Source organism: Curcuma longa, chromosome 3, assembly GCF_044706935.1.
Source record: "Curcuma longa cultivar G26 ecotype Majalengka, Jawa Barat chromosome 3, ITB_CL_G26_1.1, whole genome shotgun sequence".
In the NCBI taxonomy this organism is placed as follows: domain Eukaryota; kingdom Viridiplantae; phylum Streptophyta; class Magnoliopsida; order Zingiberales; family Zingiberaceae; genus Curcuma; species Curcuma longa.
This window is the reverse complement of record NC_133863.1, coordinates 10,375,525-10,395,732: the sequence shown is the minus strand read 5'-3', so window position 1 is coordinate 10,395,732 and position 20,208 is coordinate 10,375,525. Positions and strand designations below refer to the sequence as shown.

Genomic DNA, 20,208 nt, shown 5'->3' with positions numbered 1-20,208 from the left:
AGCATCAACTCCTTTGGACGCGACTAAACCCTAAATCAACTACTCTTGATGTATCAATGTCAAATATATAAATCATATTATCATCTACATTAACCATAAGATATCAATTCCTTAACAATTTTACCCTTTTTAATACTTGATAATATATTTAAGTAATAAATATAAACATATAATATTTTTTCACATATGGTCATGAGATCGATCGTGTAGAACTGTTAAAGTGACATATTTTATCTTTTTTACTGAATCATAAACCTACTATAAGGAAATTAGAAATAAAAAACTCTCTCCCTCACACTTAACTTACTACAATTTGGAAATCCTATAGAACCCTACGCTCTCAAGTCGAGTTAGCTTGAATCGACAACTTTATTTCTCGATTATGAGAAAAATTATTAACTAAAACATAATATTTCTCCCTCTTTTTGACATATCAATATAACACCAATATGCAATAAATGAACACATAAAAACATATCACAATAAAACACACCATTTATTTTTTATTATGCGAAATTTTAAATATAATCTATATTTAATTAGTTAAGATGATAAAAATTTATTATTATTTAATAATAAAAATGTATTTAATTTAATTTTAATTATATATCAAAATTAAGGGGTTCTCGTGCGAGTTTAAAGCTCAGGAAAGCTAAACCCTACTTCCTACGCATCGCCTCGCTCGTGGAAGGGCGAGAAAAGAATGGCGGCTTCCAAGGTCAACAAATCTCAGCAGAAGTCCGGCGACCTCGAATCCCTCAAATCCGACGTCGCCTCCTTCGCTGCTTCGCTTGGGCTTGCTGCTCCCACAGCTACATCCTCCTATGGCTTCGACGATTCCGATTTCCGGAAATCCGGGCCGATCAAGCCCTCCAAGTCCCAGCATTCCAAATCCCCAAAATCGGCCGCCGACCTCGGTCCGGAGGTCACCGCCAAGAAGGAATCCGGTTCCAAGCCCGTCCCTAAACCCCATCCGCTGCAGCTCGATTCATTCAACAGTAGGTATCAGGACGAGCGCGGACCGCACTTGCCGTTGATGAAAGCGAGTGCTCTGTCGGGGCGTTGGTACGACGGCGTTGATGAATTGGAGGCCAAGGTCTTGGGACCTGATGGGAGTAAGAAGGTGACGGCTTTGGGAATTGAGGAGTTTAAGAAGCTGGTCGAGAAGAAAAAGGAGCTGGCAGTCAAGCTGATGGCCCAATACACTAAGGATTATGATTCCTCGAGGAGGAAGAAGACTGGGGATATGAGGTTGCTGGATGCGACAGCAAGGTCAGGGACATCAGCAGATAAAGTCTCAGCTTTCACTTGCTTGGTCGAGGATAATCCCATCGCAAATCTTAGGGCATTCGATTCCCTTTTGTGTGAGTTATTCTGCTTTCCTTTCATCATCAACACACTGTTCAAGTTAAATCCATTATCTTTGGTAAAACATCGTACTTTAGTTTATGGACGTTTGAATAATGTGTATGGTCTAGCATAACTATCGTAACATTATTTACTATCTTTTTTTACAAGTATTAAACTGTACAGTATTTCATGCTAAGAGCATCCGCAACGTACGTGGCGTTATAACGCCATGGGCTCCACTGCCACGTGGTAGTCGATCAGGTGATCGACTACCACACATGGTGATCGATCACCTGATCGACTACCACACATGGTGGTCGACCAGCTGGTCAACCACCATGTGTGGTAGTCGATCAGGTGATCGACTACCACCACCTGATTGTGAAAAAAAAATTTTAAAAAAAAATGCATGGCCCACCACTGTCACCGATTAACGCGTTCAGAACTCTGAACGCGTTAAATACCTCACTCCTCCCTCGCTCCTCCACGTCTTTTCCTCGCTCTTCCACGTCCGCTGTTAACGCGCGATTAACAACACGTTGCGGATGCTCTAATCATTTACTTGACAACTGAACATCATGAGATTAATCAACACTTATAGTCACTTGTAGCCAAGAAATCTCTTACTATAATTGATTTATTATCACCACAAGTAAGCTTCTAAGTGGTTAACTTTCTTTAAATTTTTTTCAAGGCCTGGGAATCCTTCTAGTATACCTTGGATTGGTAGTTGAAAATGAAGAGTGCAGGAGTTTGATTTTTCTCATTGGTGTATGATTCATCAGCTATTTGTATTCATATGAAGAGTGCAATAAATGCTTCTCTCAACTTATAGCTACCTTGATATGACCCATTAGAGATTTGCTAATCTGATTGGAAGAAGAGGGAGCTTTTGTTTACTATACGTTAATGATTTGGGAATTTATGCTTGAGATGGGAACTGAAAATGAATAATTTTGTTAAGATATAAATTGGAGCAGCAATATTCATATCCTCATACTTCTTATGAAAAATACTTAATATTTATTCCTAGTGATAGTTTTTAGGCTTTTATGCAAATTCACTAACGAACCACAAATGGTATGCCACACCTAGTCTCTGTAATATCAGGGTTCCCTTAAATCTTTGGTAGCAAACTTGAGTTTGAGACATTATATATTTTTTATTATGGTGTCCTTAATCTTTGGTAGCAAACTTGAGTTTTAGAGATGTATGAAAGGCAGATGACTATAGTTGAGAGATGGATGGAGCCTATGGAGGAAGCAACGTGAATGTAATAAAAAATTCAAGAAATTAGAGGTGTTCTTAGATCCGAGTGCATGAATAAAACACAACAAACACGACAACAAAAAAAGGAAATGTAGTTTACTAGGAAAGGCACAAGAAGCATAGTTCATCGGGTTGATATTGGTATCAATATGAGTTTGGCAAAAAATTATGTATCATCCTTATTGGAAAGGAATGATAGAATTGGTAAAGTCATAATTTGATATAAAAACTGAAAGGTAAAAAAATTGTTTAATGTATGAAATTATATAAAATTGTAATGAGAGGATTTAGATCTAAGTTTGCCCTGTTTAGATTCAAGTGCATGAATAAAACACAACAACAACTTTCAATGGAAAAAGGAAACATAGTTTACTAGAAACCAAGGATTTAAATCATGAGTCGTGCTGAAGTTTGAGTCTCTATCTAGCATGATATAATTTTGGTATTGCATTATGCTGTGTTATATAGTTGCGATGATGATACTAGTTGTGTTTGTTTGTTCTTGAGTGAATCAATGACCTTGATTGATTAAATTGTAATTGATTGGATTATTTAATAAATTAATTAGATATATAATTCTATCAATACCTTATAACTTTATCTACTATCTACTAAAATATTATATAATTGATTCAATGCAATTCTAGAAAGCAATGTACAATAGAATCATTCATGGACCTCTGATCTAGACTAGGTAGATTGATTAAACAAAAGAAGAATCATGGAGACCAAAAAGAAGAATTGGAGAGGGGACTAAATTTGATGAGGAACACGAAGCAACATCACAAGTTGCTAGTAGTTGTAGGAGGAAGCTTGCTGGTGATAGAGTGCTTAGGTTCTTCTTTTGCTTATTAGACTCATCCATCCTCCCTCTCATCTCTCTGTCAACACGAACCCCAAGTAGTGTTGGTGCAAGGAGTACTAGTTTGTCCCTAGAGTTTCGATGTTTGACAACACATCTAAGTCTGATTAGTTTGACCAAGGGTTGATCCAAATAGGACCTAATGTTTGGATGTGAGTGAAGTCTAGTTAGGTCAGTTTGACCAGAAGACTAGCGAGAAGTTCTAGTCAATTGGACCGAGCAAGGAAGTCCTAGTCAATTGGACCGGGCAAGGAAGTCCTAGTCAAGTTGACTGGGCAAGGAAAGTCCTAGCTGGAGGCTAGACAGAGGAAGTTCTAGTTGAGGTTAGACAGGGAACATCTTAGCTGGTGGCTAGACAGAGGAAGTTCTGGTTGGAGGCTGGGCAAGGAAGACCTGGTGAGTGAAGTTAGGTAGGAAGTCTTAGTTGGAGGCAAGGAAGACTTGGTGAGTGAAACTGGACAGGAAGTCCTAGTTGGAGGCTAGGAGAAGTCCTGGTGAGTGAAGTTGGGCAAGAAACCCTAACTGGAGGTTAGACAAGGGAAAGTCTAAGCAGGTGAAGGGTGATCGGATGTTTGGCAGGTGGGAAGTCTACCTATGGAAGTGACTAGTCCTAATTAGAGGTTAGGCAAAGGAAAGTCCAAACAGGTCAAGGCTGACAGGATGTTTGGCAGGTGGGAAGTTTACCTAGGGAAGTGACTAGTCCTAACGAGAAGTTAGGCACGGGTGAGTCTAGTAGGTTAGACCTACAGGGAAGCCTAGTAGGTCAAACGGACTACAGGTAGACTTAGGTTGCTTTGTTTGTGTGTATGCTTATCTTGTAGGAACCAGGAGCTCGAAGCAAGATTGAAGAAGCATAGGAGGAGCAAACAGAAGCAGTCGAACCAAGTCCGGAGTCAACTCAGATCAAACTCGAGTTGACTAGATTTGAGCGCTCGGATGTTACTCCAGGCGCCTGGACGGTCCAGGCGGCCCTGGATGGTCCAGGTACTTGGATCAAGAAGAATCCACCCTGATAGACCGACGGAACCGGATCAGGATAAGATTGGTTCCAGGCGCCCGGATAAGAATCTAGGCGTCCGGAAGAGTCTATATAAGGGCCTCAACGTGTACCACAAGGAGTAACCCTGATTCTCCAAATCTTTCGTCCTGCGGTGCTGCTAAACGCGAATGTCTTCCGACTTATGCAATCGGAGAAGCTCTAGGAAAGGTGCGCTGCGCTCAAAGACTTTCAGATCGGCTACACGGGTGGTTTTATTTTAAGTCTTACGTTCTGTACTTCTGCTTATTATATTTTGGACTATAAGACGGGTTTCTCTGCCTCTGAAAAAGTTTCAGAAAGGAGATCATTAGTGGACGGACGTCTTTCTGTGTATAGACTTTGGACGTACTAACTCTGGGGGATTAGGAAGCAAGTAAATCCGCGAGTCCTTTACTTGTTTTTCTAATATATGCTGTCAGTCTTTGTGTTAGTAACGAACGAATGAACGACGAAATTGCTATTCACCCTCCCCCTCCTCTAGCGTGCCCACTGGTCCTACAAGTAGAACTACAAGTCCGATGAGCACATTTGGTATTCAAATTGATTTGTTCACCTGCCCAAAAATATGTCTCAGGTAATCACAGTTGGACTCGGACTCACAAGATACATCCTAGATTCTGTCTCTATGTCATTCCTTTTTGCTGCTGCTGCTGATTCACCTTTTCCCCTTCTCTTTTTATATTATTTCATCTCCACATGATTGACACACAGAATCAAAGGATGCGTCACTTGAAAAATATCTTATTTTGGCTAGTTCTTAATGCTATCGGCTAAGGCAGGCTTTGCCTCAATCAATCCTATCAAAACTGTGTGGCATGTGGCACAGTAATACTTACCCATGTCTTGATTGGCAATTGGAACGATACGTTTTCTGCAGTCTGATACTGATTGACAATTAAAACCATTTATGAAATGTATGTATTGCTATTATTATTATTATTATTAAGGTATATATTGCGATTGTTAGCAATACTATTATATTCTGAGGCAGAAATTGCAATCATAATTCATAACAACCAATATAGTTGATTGCTGCAAAATGTTGAATCAGATGATTTGGCAAAAATATTGGTACTATTTGCAATATTATTAGTATTATTGGGGTATCTATTGTGCTATTAATATTATATCCTAAGGTTGAGACTGCAAATATGACAACCATGATGGTTGGTCTTTTCTGCAAAATTTGCGTCAGGTGATTTGGTTAAAATCTTTGTTCTAGTTCCAACTGTTTATCAGTTTGCAGCTCTTGAATCCACCGAATGACTAGTTTGCTATCATACTGTTGAAGCATGTGATTTGATGCATTCTATACCAATTGTCTGTGCCCAGTACCATTCAAGAGCCTTACCCTTGTGTACTTTTGGTACTGAAATAACTAAAAAATTTCTTCATTGATTGACAGCTATGGTGACATCCAAGGTAGGGAAACGCTATGCATTTACTGGCTTTGAAGCACTGAAAGAGTTGTTCCTATTGAGAGCCTTACCCTTGTGTACTTTTGGTACTGAAATAACTAAAAAATTTCTTCATCATGCAGTAGGCCCCGTGATTGGCAGCTATGGTGACAAGCTTGCAATGGCTCCAAGGTAATGCTCTGTTTATCGGGAAACTTGCTTGTCTTGTTTACACCCCCTAATAAAAATAGGCTTTGATTATTCATGTGGTTGCAAACAAGAATTGTCCCTATAGAGTGGATTATGATTTATTGACTTGAAGTTATGAACAAGATGAGAATGGAAAAGTGAGAAATTCAACTTTGTAAATTCTTTTATGAGTTCTGGTGCAAAAATGCGTCCCACTCTCTTATGATCTCTTTAGAATTCCAGGAAACAACAAATATGTGAGTTTCCAAGTTCTTTTATCTTACAATTTTAGAAAGTTGCTGTAAATTTTTTTAGGTTAGTATTCATATTGAAGCTGAAAGAGATAAATTCAACTTTATAAATTCTTTTATAAGTTTTGGTGCTGAAGATGCATTCCACTTTCTTATGATCTCTTTAAAATTCCAAGTAACAACAAATATGTGAATTTCTAAGTTCTCTTATCTCACATTTTTAAAAAAGGACAGCCCGATACACGAAGTCTCGCCAATGTGGGATCCCAGGGAAGGGCCAGACTATACTAGGTCTTTTGTATGCAATCTTATTTTTTATTGCAAGAGGTTGTTTCCGCGACTCGAACCTGTGACCACTAGATCATACGACAACAACTTTATCGTTGCGCCAAGGTTCTAGAAAGTCGCTGCAAATTTGTTTAGTTTAGTGTTCTATTTGTCACTGAAATTTGAAGATCTTGTTTAATGTCATATGTTAGTTTGATTAATTGTTCATTTTCTAAGGTTTTGATATCTTGATTTTCGCTTGAAGTTACAACTGCCTACATTTTTGTTATGCATTTAGACTATTTGCTTACATGTGTTTTACAATTTTTTCTTCAGAATGTTGCCTGATCGCAAGTTGAAATGTCTATATGAACGTCCCCTTGATAGTTTGCCTGAAACAAAAGATGGTTTCTCCCTCTTACTTTTTTGGTATTGGGAGGAATGCCTAAAGCAAAGGTATGTCCTGCATTTCAACTTCTTTAGTTTTCTTCATTATTGGACTTCAATGGGTTTCAGTGTGAATGTATCATGCTAAAATTGTCTAATATGTAAGCATGTTACCAATCATTTTTTTTAGGTTGGGCTCAAATTGTTAGAGCTTAATCCACCATAGAAATTAGTGTAAAATGAGCAGGAGAAGAAAACACTTACTTAGAGCTTAATCCACCATAGAAATTAGTGTAAAATGAGCAGGAGAAGAAAACACTTACTATCTGACTCATCCAAATTGAATTTATCTTATTTACAAGCAAAACTTTTCAATGTTCACCGAGATTAAAATTCTTGAAAAAAATTCATCTGTAGATAGTGTGATCAGGATCTGTCTCTCACTGAAGATTATATTAAACATGACTTTTTAAATTGTTTTTGAACCAACTGATATATCGTCGTCCTATTGATGCTGGTTAAAAAATAGCGTTTTCGTCTACTACATGTTTTATGAAGAAAAATGTTGCTTTTAGGTATGAACGGTTTGTAACTGCACTTGAGGAAGCAATAAAAGATATGCTACCAAATCTTAAAGACAAGGCAATGAAGGTTGGTCCCTAGTCATATTTCTTTCATTCAATTACTGAATGGCATTGCATCTCACTCTTCTGTGCTTATTAGATCTGCTAGTTGAGAACTGAGAAATGAGCACAGAGGGCTACACTAACTGCGAACATATAAACTATTTCATGCTAGTTTCAACTTCCAACGCATAAAATTGTGAAAATTTTCTTCCATTTGTTGTATGTGTTAATCTTCATTCGGTTTGTATTTGCTATCAAGACAAGTGTAAGATGGTGCTTCCTAATTACATGTTTTTGAGTAAGTGCCCATCAATCAAATTAAACATGGTGCCATAATAACCGGTTGTGTTTCAATCTTACTAATCTCAGTAACTAAAATTTATTCTGTCCAGGTGTTGGGCTTGGTTTAGTCTTCTATTTGACAGTCACATATTTTTCTATGTACATAGCAATGGTTAGTCTAGCCCAGGTTGCTGTAATTTAGGTGGAAGTGTTGAGCATATGAAAATATAGGCTGACCTCTTTCCTAGCAGTTTTAACATAACAACATTTTTGGTGGCAATCTTGAAATGAGTTGCTTTCATTTATCCTGTTCCTAAAATAACATGTGCTGAACATAATCCATGTTGACCTTATATGGATTTATTCTTTTGATGTCCTAGTGTCACTTGCACTTGTGACCTTGTAGAGACTACAGCAAAAGCTTCCATGTCTGAGATTGATCACATATTTGCTGGAATTTATTAATGATTATCACCTATCTTCCCAGTAAAACTATGATTCATCTTCTTGAAAGTATGTGTTTTCTATGGATAGAGGAAGTGTTCAATAATTGTTCCTTGCAGACAGTGTTCATTCTTTTGAAGAGCAAACCGGAACAAGAACGAAAACTGCTTACAGCTCTTGTAAATAAAGTATGAGATCTGATTTGTATTTCCTTTTGCAAATCTTATTCTTAGTTTGAGATCCATTCTTTACATGTTTGTTTTTCCCAAGTGTCATATGAATGATACAAGACTTGTTTGCAATCTGTAGCTTGGGGATCCAGACAGGAAAGCAGCATCTGGTGCTTTGTATCACTTGTCATGCCTGTTGTCTGCACATCGTAACATGACGGCAAGTTTTGGATTACAACTTTCTGCTTACTGTTGGTTTGAAAGCATTTTTTGTCTGTGGTATTATGATGTATTGAGCCCTTTATTTGTAATTTGCATCCATCATACACTAATTAATAATTTTCTTCAGATGGGATTGCTGGGTGCAATCTTTTTTTTTTTCAATTTTTTTATGCTTGCTGAAAATAGGCATTGAGGGTTAAAATCACACTCATCCTACACAGTAAATTAAATTGGACGTTTAAGCTTATCTTTATCTCCTTTACACCTTTGGCTAATGATGTGTCAATCTGATTGCGCTGATATTTTATAATGGACAACCCTGAAGAAGTAATGGAACTCCCTGTCGTTGAAAGAGATTATGTGTTTTTACTTCTTCAATTATTTAAGAAACCCTGTCTTGCAGGTTTAAGAAAATTCATGTCAGCAAGATTCAATTCTTAAACATTGTTACAATTTGAAAAAGTAGATTCTTTACTTTTGTTCTTTTGTTTTGGACTCATTCCTTTGGTCTACTTTCCAGGCAGCGGTGATTGATGAAGTGGATTCCTTAATCTTCAGACCATCTATCGGACTACGTGCAAAATATCAAGCTGTATGTTTCATCTGTACCATTCTTGTTATTAAACTTGCCACATTATGAGTCACAGATTGTTTAGTATGATATCTTCAAAATATTTCTTCCTGATATTGTTAATTTCAATTTGTACGTGTGATTTTGTTCCTATAGTTTCTTATTTAACAATCTTTTGAAAATATCTAGATTGTTATCATTTATCATTTTTTCTTGCCAAATTGTGAGAATTAACAGAAAAAACTTAACAATTTTTGAAAGAAAGAAATGTGTTTACTGGCAACCGGAGTCGATTGAATTAGTAAAAAATCTGCTTTGGATAGAATTTATCAAGGTTTAAGAACGCATTTGAATGTTGGGTTTTGATTGCTACTCAAAACGAGACCATATTTTGGTGCTGATTGGTGTACTATGTATTAGTATGACTTGTGGGCAGCCAACATCAATCAAAGGAGAAGGGTAGGAAGGGGAAGAAGAAGAGGTGGAAGAGGAATAACAAGCCTCTTCCAATTTTATCTCCTTGAGTGAGCTACACCTCTTTTGTCGGTCATCAGTTGTGGTGACAACAGTGTGATATCACATAAGCTAGAGTTAATTTATAGGAGGATTTGGTTCACTTATTCCCTAGCTATGTCATGTAACCACAGGCCAAAGTCGATTAGCAGTAGGAGGAGAGGGAGAGGAAAAGGCCAAAATGGAAGAATAAGGGGAGCTGGAAGAAGAGAACTCTCTTGCTCTCGTCGACTGCAACCAATGAAAAACATAGTTTGGTTTTCTCTGAGAATACTATTGTTTGCCCTTTCTGGTCCATGGATTTTCGATGATCGGTTGGAACAAAATGGTGTTGGTGTCAGTGTTGTGTCAATACAGGATGGTGGTTGTCGGCTCTGATTAGGAGGGGCAGGGAGGAGGAGTGAAAGATGAAAAAAGGAAGAAAGAGACTCACTGGTTTTGCTAGATTCTACTGCTGCTCAACTTGAAGAGGAAGACCTGGAAAAGGCTGTGGGCTGAGCATGTGTAGCAGTGTGCCGGTGCTAATTTTGGTTGGGCTGCAGAACCAGATATTTTGGCTGTGCAAACCAAAACATCTGTGCGTTAAGAACTATGCTCTTTTCTGCTTACAGAATAACCAGCATCTTATAGTCAATCAATAATTAGCAGATCACAAGTTTAACTAGATCTAATATTATTGTTGGCTGATAGGTGTCAAAAGCACATAAACAGTTCTGTTTCGGAAAGGATTTATTGATTGTTGTGTTCATTTCTTTCCAATCTTATTTTTGAATGATTCCGTAATACAACCTGACTTTGTTAATCATGCTGTTAAACAATCAGATTTTTTGCTTGAGCAAACATCCAGATATGGATGCCAATATTCATGGAAAAGAAACTTTAAACTATATAACATACACAATATATTTTCCCATGATCCTAACTAATTAGAAAGCATTAGACCTATTAAAAATCAAAGCACTATGGATATTGAAGCAGCGACACGCCATCAGTTTCTGGTAGTCCATTGCTGATGCTATCTATTTCATGAAGAATGCATGGTATGCTCACTCTCTGAAAAAATAAATAAACTTTAGTTTCCATGACCAATTATATTAAATTTATCAGAAGTTTGAAAAACATTAGAAAGTGGATTTCTTTTTTTATCTTACAGTTCAATCTTTGCTTTCTATTTTTAAATTCTTTTCCCCTGTTATATTACATCTTACAGAGCTTCAACAAGATGCTTTCAATGGTTATATTGTACATTTTATCTACACAAAACTATTTCTTTATGCCACTAACCTATTTTCTGATGCTTTTGTAGGTTAATTTCTTAAGTCAGATTTTTCTCAGCAAAAAAGGGAATGGGCCTAAAGTTGCGAGACGGTTGGTTGATATATACTTTGCACTTTTTAAGGTGGAGTAATAAAATTGATCTGTGGTACTTGATTTAGAACATTTGCATGCCATTAATCTGATTCATTTGTTTGGTTTGGTAATTGCCTTCTGTTTCCAGACAAAAAAAATTGTCATGTCCGTTATCTGTTTTCACAACATTTTAGATGCACTATAGGATAGACCACATGTAATTCTCTTGAATACTGCATATATATTTTTAAGACCGCCAAACTTGAACATTCTAATTACATTAGACCTTACAAATTTTCATCTGATCATACCTCTTACTACCTTAGCACTTGTGCATGCCGCAGCTAACAAGTATCCGAGTACCTTTCATGCTCATTTTTCTGTGGAAAGAAATGCAAAATTCGTAAATTTGTAAGTTTAAATTCTTCTCATAGTGGAATATTTCCTGAGGTTCATGTGAGGGCCTATGGAAGTTCTCTTCATTGCAGAACAAGCTGTGATTTAAAAATAAGCCATATGCTTAAGCTCTTTTTTTTCTTCAGAAATCAGGAGTTTATGGAAGAGATTTTTACTTCACATCTTTCATTTCGGCTATGCATTATAATTCTTTGTCTGGTACCATGTAAAACACTGATATATGAATGGTTCTCTATAGGTACTAATGTCAGAGGCAAAAGATGGCAAGAACAACAAGAATGACAAAAAAAGTGGTTTAGATGCAAAGGGAAAGCGCAAAAGCAGAAAGAGTGGCTCTCTGAAAACATTCAAGAATAATAATGATGAGGAGGCTTCAGAGTCCAATATTGAGATGGATTCCCGTCTTCTATCTGTACTGCTTACTGTAAGTATGCTAATCAGTCAAAGATCGATATTTCACCTTCTCTTTGTACTGCTCACAATTAATCAAGGCTTGAAATTTTGCTTTCTATGTTCATTGCTTTGTTTGTTGTAAGTGTTTCGATTAAGGTTGCCAAATTGAGGTTATTATGTTTTGATGAATTATCAAATCTTGAATCATCTGGAGCTATGAATTGTAAGGTTTTGATAAAAAAAAATAAAAAACATGTTAAAAAATCTGTACTTTATTTAGAATAGTTTTGATATCTAAAGTATAATATTTCATTTAACAACATAATAGAATAATGAGAGGCTCGATTTATTGTTCTATTTGTTGGGATTGGTCTCCTGCTTTTGTGCTCTTATACCTTCCTTTTCTCTGTCATTGTTAATTTTAAATGATTTGCATGCATGTGAAATCTTATGATATATGTTCATGTAATTATATACTGATGACATGTTATTTTTTATATCATGTTAGTCTGTTATACGCATAGCTATTTATGTGGGTTATAGTGTAGTGTATATGTGACCTTTTACATTGATTAATTTCATATGCTGATATCATTTCACATGGTTTAGACGTGGTAGTGTAGGTTGATGGTGTTTAACATGAAATAAACTTTTTAAACTGTAGAGGTAAAGCCTTTAAAATAGATTTTTTGCACAGTTGGATTTTGCTTATTATTTCAACAAATATATCCTCTGAGAGCAGAAGGGGTACAAGTACTTGGATCAGAATGTTTTTTTTCAAGTGTATACCTCTTGATTGAATATTAAAGCATGAATTAAAATTTCGACCCATTTCGCCCGATACGGGTGAAACATCTCGTTTCGCTAGCAGACCGGCACTGACACAAGTAGTTCCGGCCGGATCACCGTCTGGAGGCGTCGTGCGGGACCGGCGATCTCCGGAAGCGTTGCATTGGGCCGGTGATGCCTCCGGAGGTGTCGCGTGGGTTGTGTGTTCCTGCGGTCGCGCGGAATAGCATGGAACAAGGTAGGCGACAGAACAACGGGTGACGGAACAGGTGATAAACTTTGGTTTTTAATAAATAACTTAGGTTAATAGTTTTAATCAAATCGTAACTATGATAGAGATAATTTAAATAGGTTTAATTAAAGCCTAATAAAATTATTTCATTAATTTAATATATATATATATATATATATATTTAATTATTTTATTATTTTTAAATATTTAGATTAAATTTTTTATTTTTAGTTAATATATTTTATATCTAAAAAATACCGAAACCATATCAGCACGATATGATACGGTACTGAAACAGTATTGTTCTGGTCTGGGACCGAAATTTTGGCACAGTTCAAAATTTTAAACCTTGTATTAAAGTACATTTATCGCTCAGAAATCCTGAGCATAAAGATCAGGCAAGCAATTGAAATTCGATGAATCCTAGTATGGTTTGCTAGCCAGTTAGCTGGCCCATTACATTATATGGCATCTTGAGTTTGAATAACTCATACTAATGTCAGAAATGGAAAATGACTGTTTAATTACCTGAATCTGTCGAGCTGCATTGATATGGGTGCTAACAACAATTTTGAATTCATTAAATACTGACTCTGGGTATTTGGATGCTTGTTGAAGTCATGTGTGTGGGTGTAATGATTTACCTCATTGGTAAAAGGTAACTCTTTCATCAGATGCATTTCACAAACACATGATCCCTTGAGATAAAAGCTGCTCTTTGTATACTCATCTATAGATCCATCAATATTCTCCTTAATCCAATGCGGATCTGGACCGTCTAACTGGAGTGATCTTGAAACACTGAAACTCCATCTTTTTTGTATGCAACAATTGATACTGATATCACAAGTCATGTAGGACCTACTTTATGTTGGCAGCCATTTCACATCTATTCTCAGTTTTGTGGTTTGATCAGTACAAGATTTAGAGATGATTGTCACAGAATATCTTTCCACCTTACAGGGGGTAAATAGAGCATTTCCATTTGTTGCAAGTGATGATGCTGAAAGCATCATTGAGGATCAAACACCTGTACTATTTAGATTGGTAAGTTTCAATAGCTTATGAATGGTGTTGGAACTTCTATCAGGAGTTTTGATAATAATTTTAACCTTCCCTGTCAAATGCAGGTCCATTCTAAGAATTTTAACGTGGGTGTTCAGGCACTGATGCTGTTATATCAGATATCTTCTAAGAATCAGATGGTTAGTGACCGTTTCTATCGGGCTCTCTATGCAAAGTTACTCACTCCTGCTGCAGTGAGTTCATCAAAGGTAAATGTTCTCAATTGTATTGTATGTCTCACATTGATTTTCAATTGAATTATAAACTGTTCATTTTTTCTGTCCTTGCAATGGTAGGGAGGACGCATTAGATCATTAGAAAAGATAGAATATAAAACTTTATCCATTAGCATTTAGGTGTAGTTTCAATAGCTGATTAAATTAAATAAATTAGTTCAAGAAGGTTTGGATATGTTCGAAAGCAACCAACAAGTTCTATAGCAGTTAGATGAGTTGAATCAATTAAAGGGTAGATGAAGACTAAATAAATTTCTGATTAATATGATAAAAATAATTGTATTGGCTTGAATTTTATTCGTGATATAGCCTTGCATAGACCTCAAATGGATAAATAAGGGGCGACAAATATGTGTTGACAATGATGACAATTTCTATCCATGAAAATAATAGATTATCCTGCTTTTTTGTTTTTGTTGCAGAAAAAATTGAAGTCAACAGTATAGTGAAACTGTTTCATCATACATTCTTCCAATAAACATTATTGCTCTTATAAGCTGGCAATATTATACACAACCTGATTACATGCAAGATGATACAATCAAAAGTTGCAGAGGCAATTTGGATGAGACATGACAGGATTCTATTACAAAAAACTGATTTATCGAAGAAATTGATCTTACAAAAACCTAAGTATATTTTTAAAATCCTATAGATTATTTCTTTTAGAAAATTTAACTAATTTTACATCAAATGAAATCATTGTCTTAGAAGTTATGTGGCTTCGTAGATCATATGCATCAAAGCCTAGATGTTCTAAGAATTAATTGTTCAAATAACTGAGATTTTTGACATTTGAGCTAGTTGCTTTCATTTATCATGTGACTTTATGTGGCTTTGTATGCACACAATGTTAGCAGGTAGATTACCATGTTGCTGGTTGAAAACTTACATTATGAGCATAGTTTGTTTCCATTGGTGATAACATTATATAATTTCTATTTTTGAATGGATTTTCCTTCTTTTTTCCATGGGGTATGATCAAACTAAATACTTCTTATCTTTCAGCCTGAAATGTTCCTTGGGCTATTGTTCAAAGCGATGAAGAATGACTTGAACTTGAAGCGTGTAGCGGCTTTTTCGAAGCGACTTCTGCAGGTTTATTTTATCTTTGAAGTATACTTATTGGATTTTGGTTTTCTACTTCGACATAACCTCTCACTTTAAAGTGTATAGTAATAACTTTCTATATTCTATCCGAGTCTCTTTCCTTCATTTCTTTTTGATGGATTGATGGTGTTGAATCAATTTCTCATAAATTTCTTTACAATTTATTATCTTTTTTACCGGATATGTAAAGAGTAGCCTTGTGCACGAAGCCCCGTCAATGCGGGTCCCAGGGAAGGATCTATTGTACGCAACCTTACCTTACTTTGCAAGAGGCTATTTTCGAGACTCGAACCCGTGACTTCTAAATCATACGGTAGCAACTTTACCGTTGCACCAAGGCCCCCCTTCTAATTACCAGATATTTGAAATAAAAAAATGTAAAAGTGGCATGTTTGGTGCCTCATACAGTTTGATGGAATTTAGACTTTGAATGAATTGATCTTGCCTCAAAATTTTTAACTGATCTGAAAAATTCTAGTTCTCACTAATTGTTTCTTTATCTCAGTTTTTTGGTGCAGAAAAAATACACTCCATATTATGTTAAATTCATTTTCCACTCTTAAACTAATGCATTATAGAAAATTTATGGTGGGGATTTGTGGACTAACGTATTTGTAGATTTGTAGAATAACATATTATGATAAAATGTATGGAAGGACTATTAAACTAACAGATTTATGATAGTAGGGAGTATATTTAATCTATTTTTTTACAGTAAATGTCATTCCATACAAGTAACCTCACTGACTTTTGGTATGTAAAACATAGTCATTTTTGGAAGGATTATTAACCTAATGTTATTCCATACAAAAATTTATGGAAGGATTATTAACCTAATGAAGATCTAATACTAGATAATTTCTAAAGTCGAAAATAACTAGTAAACTTATGTTGCATAAGGTTCTTTAGCCATTTATCCAAATCCATGATTATTAATTTTTTGTTGGATTAAAGTCAATGTCATTTCTTCCACCATAGTGGTATAGATGATAAAGCATCTTGTAGACATAGATCATATTGCTGGGGTGGACAGAAGGTCAACTTTATAAAATAAACTTTTACCTTTGCATTTCAGTTATTCAAACATATAACAACAACCACTACCAAACTTTTATCCCACTCAGTGGGATCAATTATGTGGATCCTCCTGCGTCATTGGGTTTGATCCCCTACTATATCCTCATAATTTTATTCTATTGCTAACTAAGTCTTCTTTGGTCTCCCTTTTCCTTGATTAACTTCAGGTATTTAGACATCTGGGTAGCTAAATCTAAAGAAAAAATACGAGTTCTAAATCTTGGACTCTCCAGCATCATTGATGATTTGGAAGTCCAACTCCCTTCATATTTCTGGATGGCTGAACTATATTTTCTAAGATCAAGATCATTAATTGTGACTAAATATTTTAAGTATAACTACCCATAACTGTTTAGAGGAACTACACATTAGATTATTGTTACTCATAAGAGTTTTTTTGTGAACCCTTATTTGCAAACATGATTATTGGGAAAAATTTGGCAATGTCTACTATGAAAAGAACAATTCTCACTTTTTCCCCTTCTTTACTAGTTTTTTAATGATGTCTTCTACAGGTTGCATGTCAAAGGCCTCCACATTATGCCTGTGGATGCTTGTTTATGCTGTCTGAGCTTCTTAAAGCGAAACCACCTTTGTGGTAAGAATCTGAAAATTGGGGCAAGCATTTTTCTCTTAGTTTTTGAGGGAAACATCTCTGATATTCGCCCTGATGAATAACCAGGGCTACTGTCTTACAAAATGAGACTGTTGATGATGATATAGAGCACTTCAATGACATAATAGAAGATCCTGAAGATATCACCATAGAGCAGCCTTCTAAATTAATAAAATCAGGTGCTTCTGCTGTGTCACAAAATGATAAAAAACGACAAGAGTATGAGGATGATGACTCTGAAGCTGAAACTGGTTTGAAAGGTGTTTCGAAAATCAATGCAGTGGGAAAGCAAAAGTTGGTTGATAATCAACCACTTAATCCAGGTCCAGGGTTGATACTTCCTGCAGGCTACAATCCACGGCATAGAGAACCAATATACTGGTACTAATTTACATTCTAACTTGATTAATAGTACTGATATATGATTTGTAAGTCAACACGTACAACACATTGACTTCTTATGGAAATTGTCTGCTGTTGATGTATTTTTGTTATGAATGAGGTTAATAATTTTCCATTATTAGTTTGAGTAACTGCTATGATTCACTGTGATGATTTTGATGCAAAATACCATTTCTTTACTATGCTATGTTACTGATGGTTTGATTGTACCATCCTCTTTATTGGTTTGGTTGTAGTCTTTAATATTTAGATTTAAATTGGTCTAAGTTGTATAAATGCAAAAGTTTTTTATTTGATCACCTCCACACCTTTTTAGTTGAATGTTGATTATTTTGTAGTTGATATATGGCTTGTTTTGCAAATAGCAATGCAGACTGTGCGAGTTGGTGGGAGCTGACAACATTGGCTTCTCATGTGCACCCATCAGTGGCAACGATGGCTAGAACTCTGTTATTGGGTGCAAACATTGTTTACAATGGAGATCCTCTGAATGATTTATCTCTTGTTTCGTTTATTGACAAGTTTATGGAGAAGAAACCAAAGCCCAATTGAAAAACTGAAGGTAGCTGGTATGGTGGCTCCCAAATTGCACCAGCTAGAAAGGTATATTCTAGAATCTTGTATTGTCTACTTGACTTTTAACTTAAAGATAATTTTCATGGAGGTTTTTGGATTTTTCCTCATTTATATTAGTCTCAGGAACTCTCATTTATTTGCATGGCATATTTTTGGTTAACGTTTGTCTTGCAATTACATGCTCAATGTGTTCTAACCCCACTAGCTTAGTCAAAATCTCTGCAAATTTTGATTTTTTTTCCTGATGTCGCCATATACAGGTCAGCAGCAAACTTGGTTTCGACACAATTTGTGTATTAATGGTTTCCTTCTATGTCATATACACATATATAGGTATATATAAAATTTATATTGATCGCTAGTCAGGCATACCATACTAATATCTTTCTTTTCCAACCATCCCTAGTCTGAGAGAGTTCTAGCAGCACATACTGTGTTGCAAGGTGGGCATTTTATACAACCATACCATCACTGCTATAAATGGTATTTTTATATTTTAAAGGTATCACTTAGTTGAACCTTTCAGCAAGATCCGCGAGACCTTTCTTGGATTTGTCTAACCTTAAATTTTGAAATATTTATTGAAAAAGGTTGTGGATTGACATCCAAACATACACATGCACACAGAGTTAATTAGGGTTGGCCAACTTAATGCATGAGAGTATTCTTATACATCCTCCTATCACTTAGTTCTCGTATTTCCTGGTTAATAATGAATCGTTTGGGTTTACACTGATTTTAGCAGCTGTGTTTAACTTGCTGTTTATGCAGATTGATGTGAGCAATCATCTCATTGGTGATGAGATTCTACAGCTAGCAGAAGATGAAGTGGCCCCTGAAGATGTTGTTTTCCACAGATTCTACATGAACAAATCAAAGTCATCCAAGAAGAAGTCTAAGACGAAAAAATCTTCAAATAACGCAGAGGATGTAGATGATATCTTGTTGGATGCCGACAGCAGCACTGATGATGAGGAGATTGATAATATCATGGGTTCTGGGAATCTTCCAGTGGCAAATGCTGATGGAGATTATGACTATGATGATTTGGACAGAGTTGCAGGTGAGGATGATGACGAATTGCTTGGAAATGACAGCGATGCAGAACTAGATCCTTCAGACAATCGTAGTTCACGTGGAAATGGCAGTGGTGATGACGACGATAATCATTTCAGCGATGGCAGTCTTGATATTTTTAAGTGATGGTTCTGAAGATGGTGGAGATAAGCTTCAGGATTTTGGTAGTGATGGTTCTGATGACATTGGCGCCGCCGACGACGACGACGATGATCATCCTAAAGAATCTAAGGAATTCAAAAAAGTTGCCAAGGGAAAGAAGAGAAAGTCACACGGGAAGTCTCGAGCATCACCATTTGCCAGTCTTGAAGAATATGAGCACCTTTTAAGCGAAAAGGATGATCACAGTAAGCAGAAATCACTTAGGAAGAAAAGGAAGAAACTATCTAGTTGAGCATTGAACAGACATACCTTTTACCTTGTGCTTGTAATTTACGCAGCCATGGTTAATATTCAAGATGATCCAAGCAAAATACAGGGCGAAAGAATAAGACGACTATCAAGGGGGAAAGAACATCTTACAGTTTTAGTGGCGGATAGTAAGAGGGGCTAAAAAAACTCACTTTGAAAAGGTGAGAGTTTTTCTTTGGGGCAGAGTCTGGTTCCCTTGCTCCAAAAGACAATCTTAATCTCACTTAGTTTCAGATTATCTGTTTGCTTGTGTTGGGAGGTTAAAGGCAGGAACTACTATGCCAATATGTATGAAACACCAAATGTTCTTTGAACTATATAACAGATTACCAGTTTTGATCTCATCCCCTAATTTTAAAGTGTTTTAATTTCTATAATTTATAGTCTAATATTTGTGTTGCACTGAATCCATTTGTAAACTTGTTGCTGGCTACTAGTGTTTTGGAGCATTGGTTACATGTTCATTTGAAGGTTCATGGAAACCATAAACATGTTTCATCACTAAATGTTATTGAATGATTTATTTGTAACTAATTCAACATCTAAGATTTAGTAAGTAATTCTAGAATGCTTTAAATTTATGCATCTTATTGTCTTCTAACTACAAGTCATCGACAC

General features: G+C 36.0%; 1 protein-coding gene across 1 annotated transcript; it reads left to right on the top strand.

Moving 5' to 3' along the window:
* Positions 1-692: 692 nt before the first annotated feature.
* Positions 693-19,934, top strand: LOC141825387 (protein SLOW WALKER 2). Its single transcript, XM_074712770.1, is given in 17 exon segments — positions 693-1,364; positions 5,926-6,002; positions 6,962-7,080; positions 7,587-7,662; positions 8,483-8,551; positions 8,673-8,757; positions 9,280-9,347; positions 11,146-11,238; positions 11,845-12,030; positions 13,984-14,067; positions 14,151-14,294; positions 15,330-15,419; positions 17,024-17,106; positions 17,191-17,505; positions 17,892-18,129; positions 18,874-19,299; positions 19,301-19,934. Coding segments are annotated over 17 exon segments (3,087 nt in total). The 5' UTR covers positions 693-703; the 3' UTR covers positions 19,574-19,934.
* The last annotated feature ends 274 nt before the right edge of the window (positions 19,935-20,208 follow it).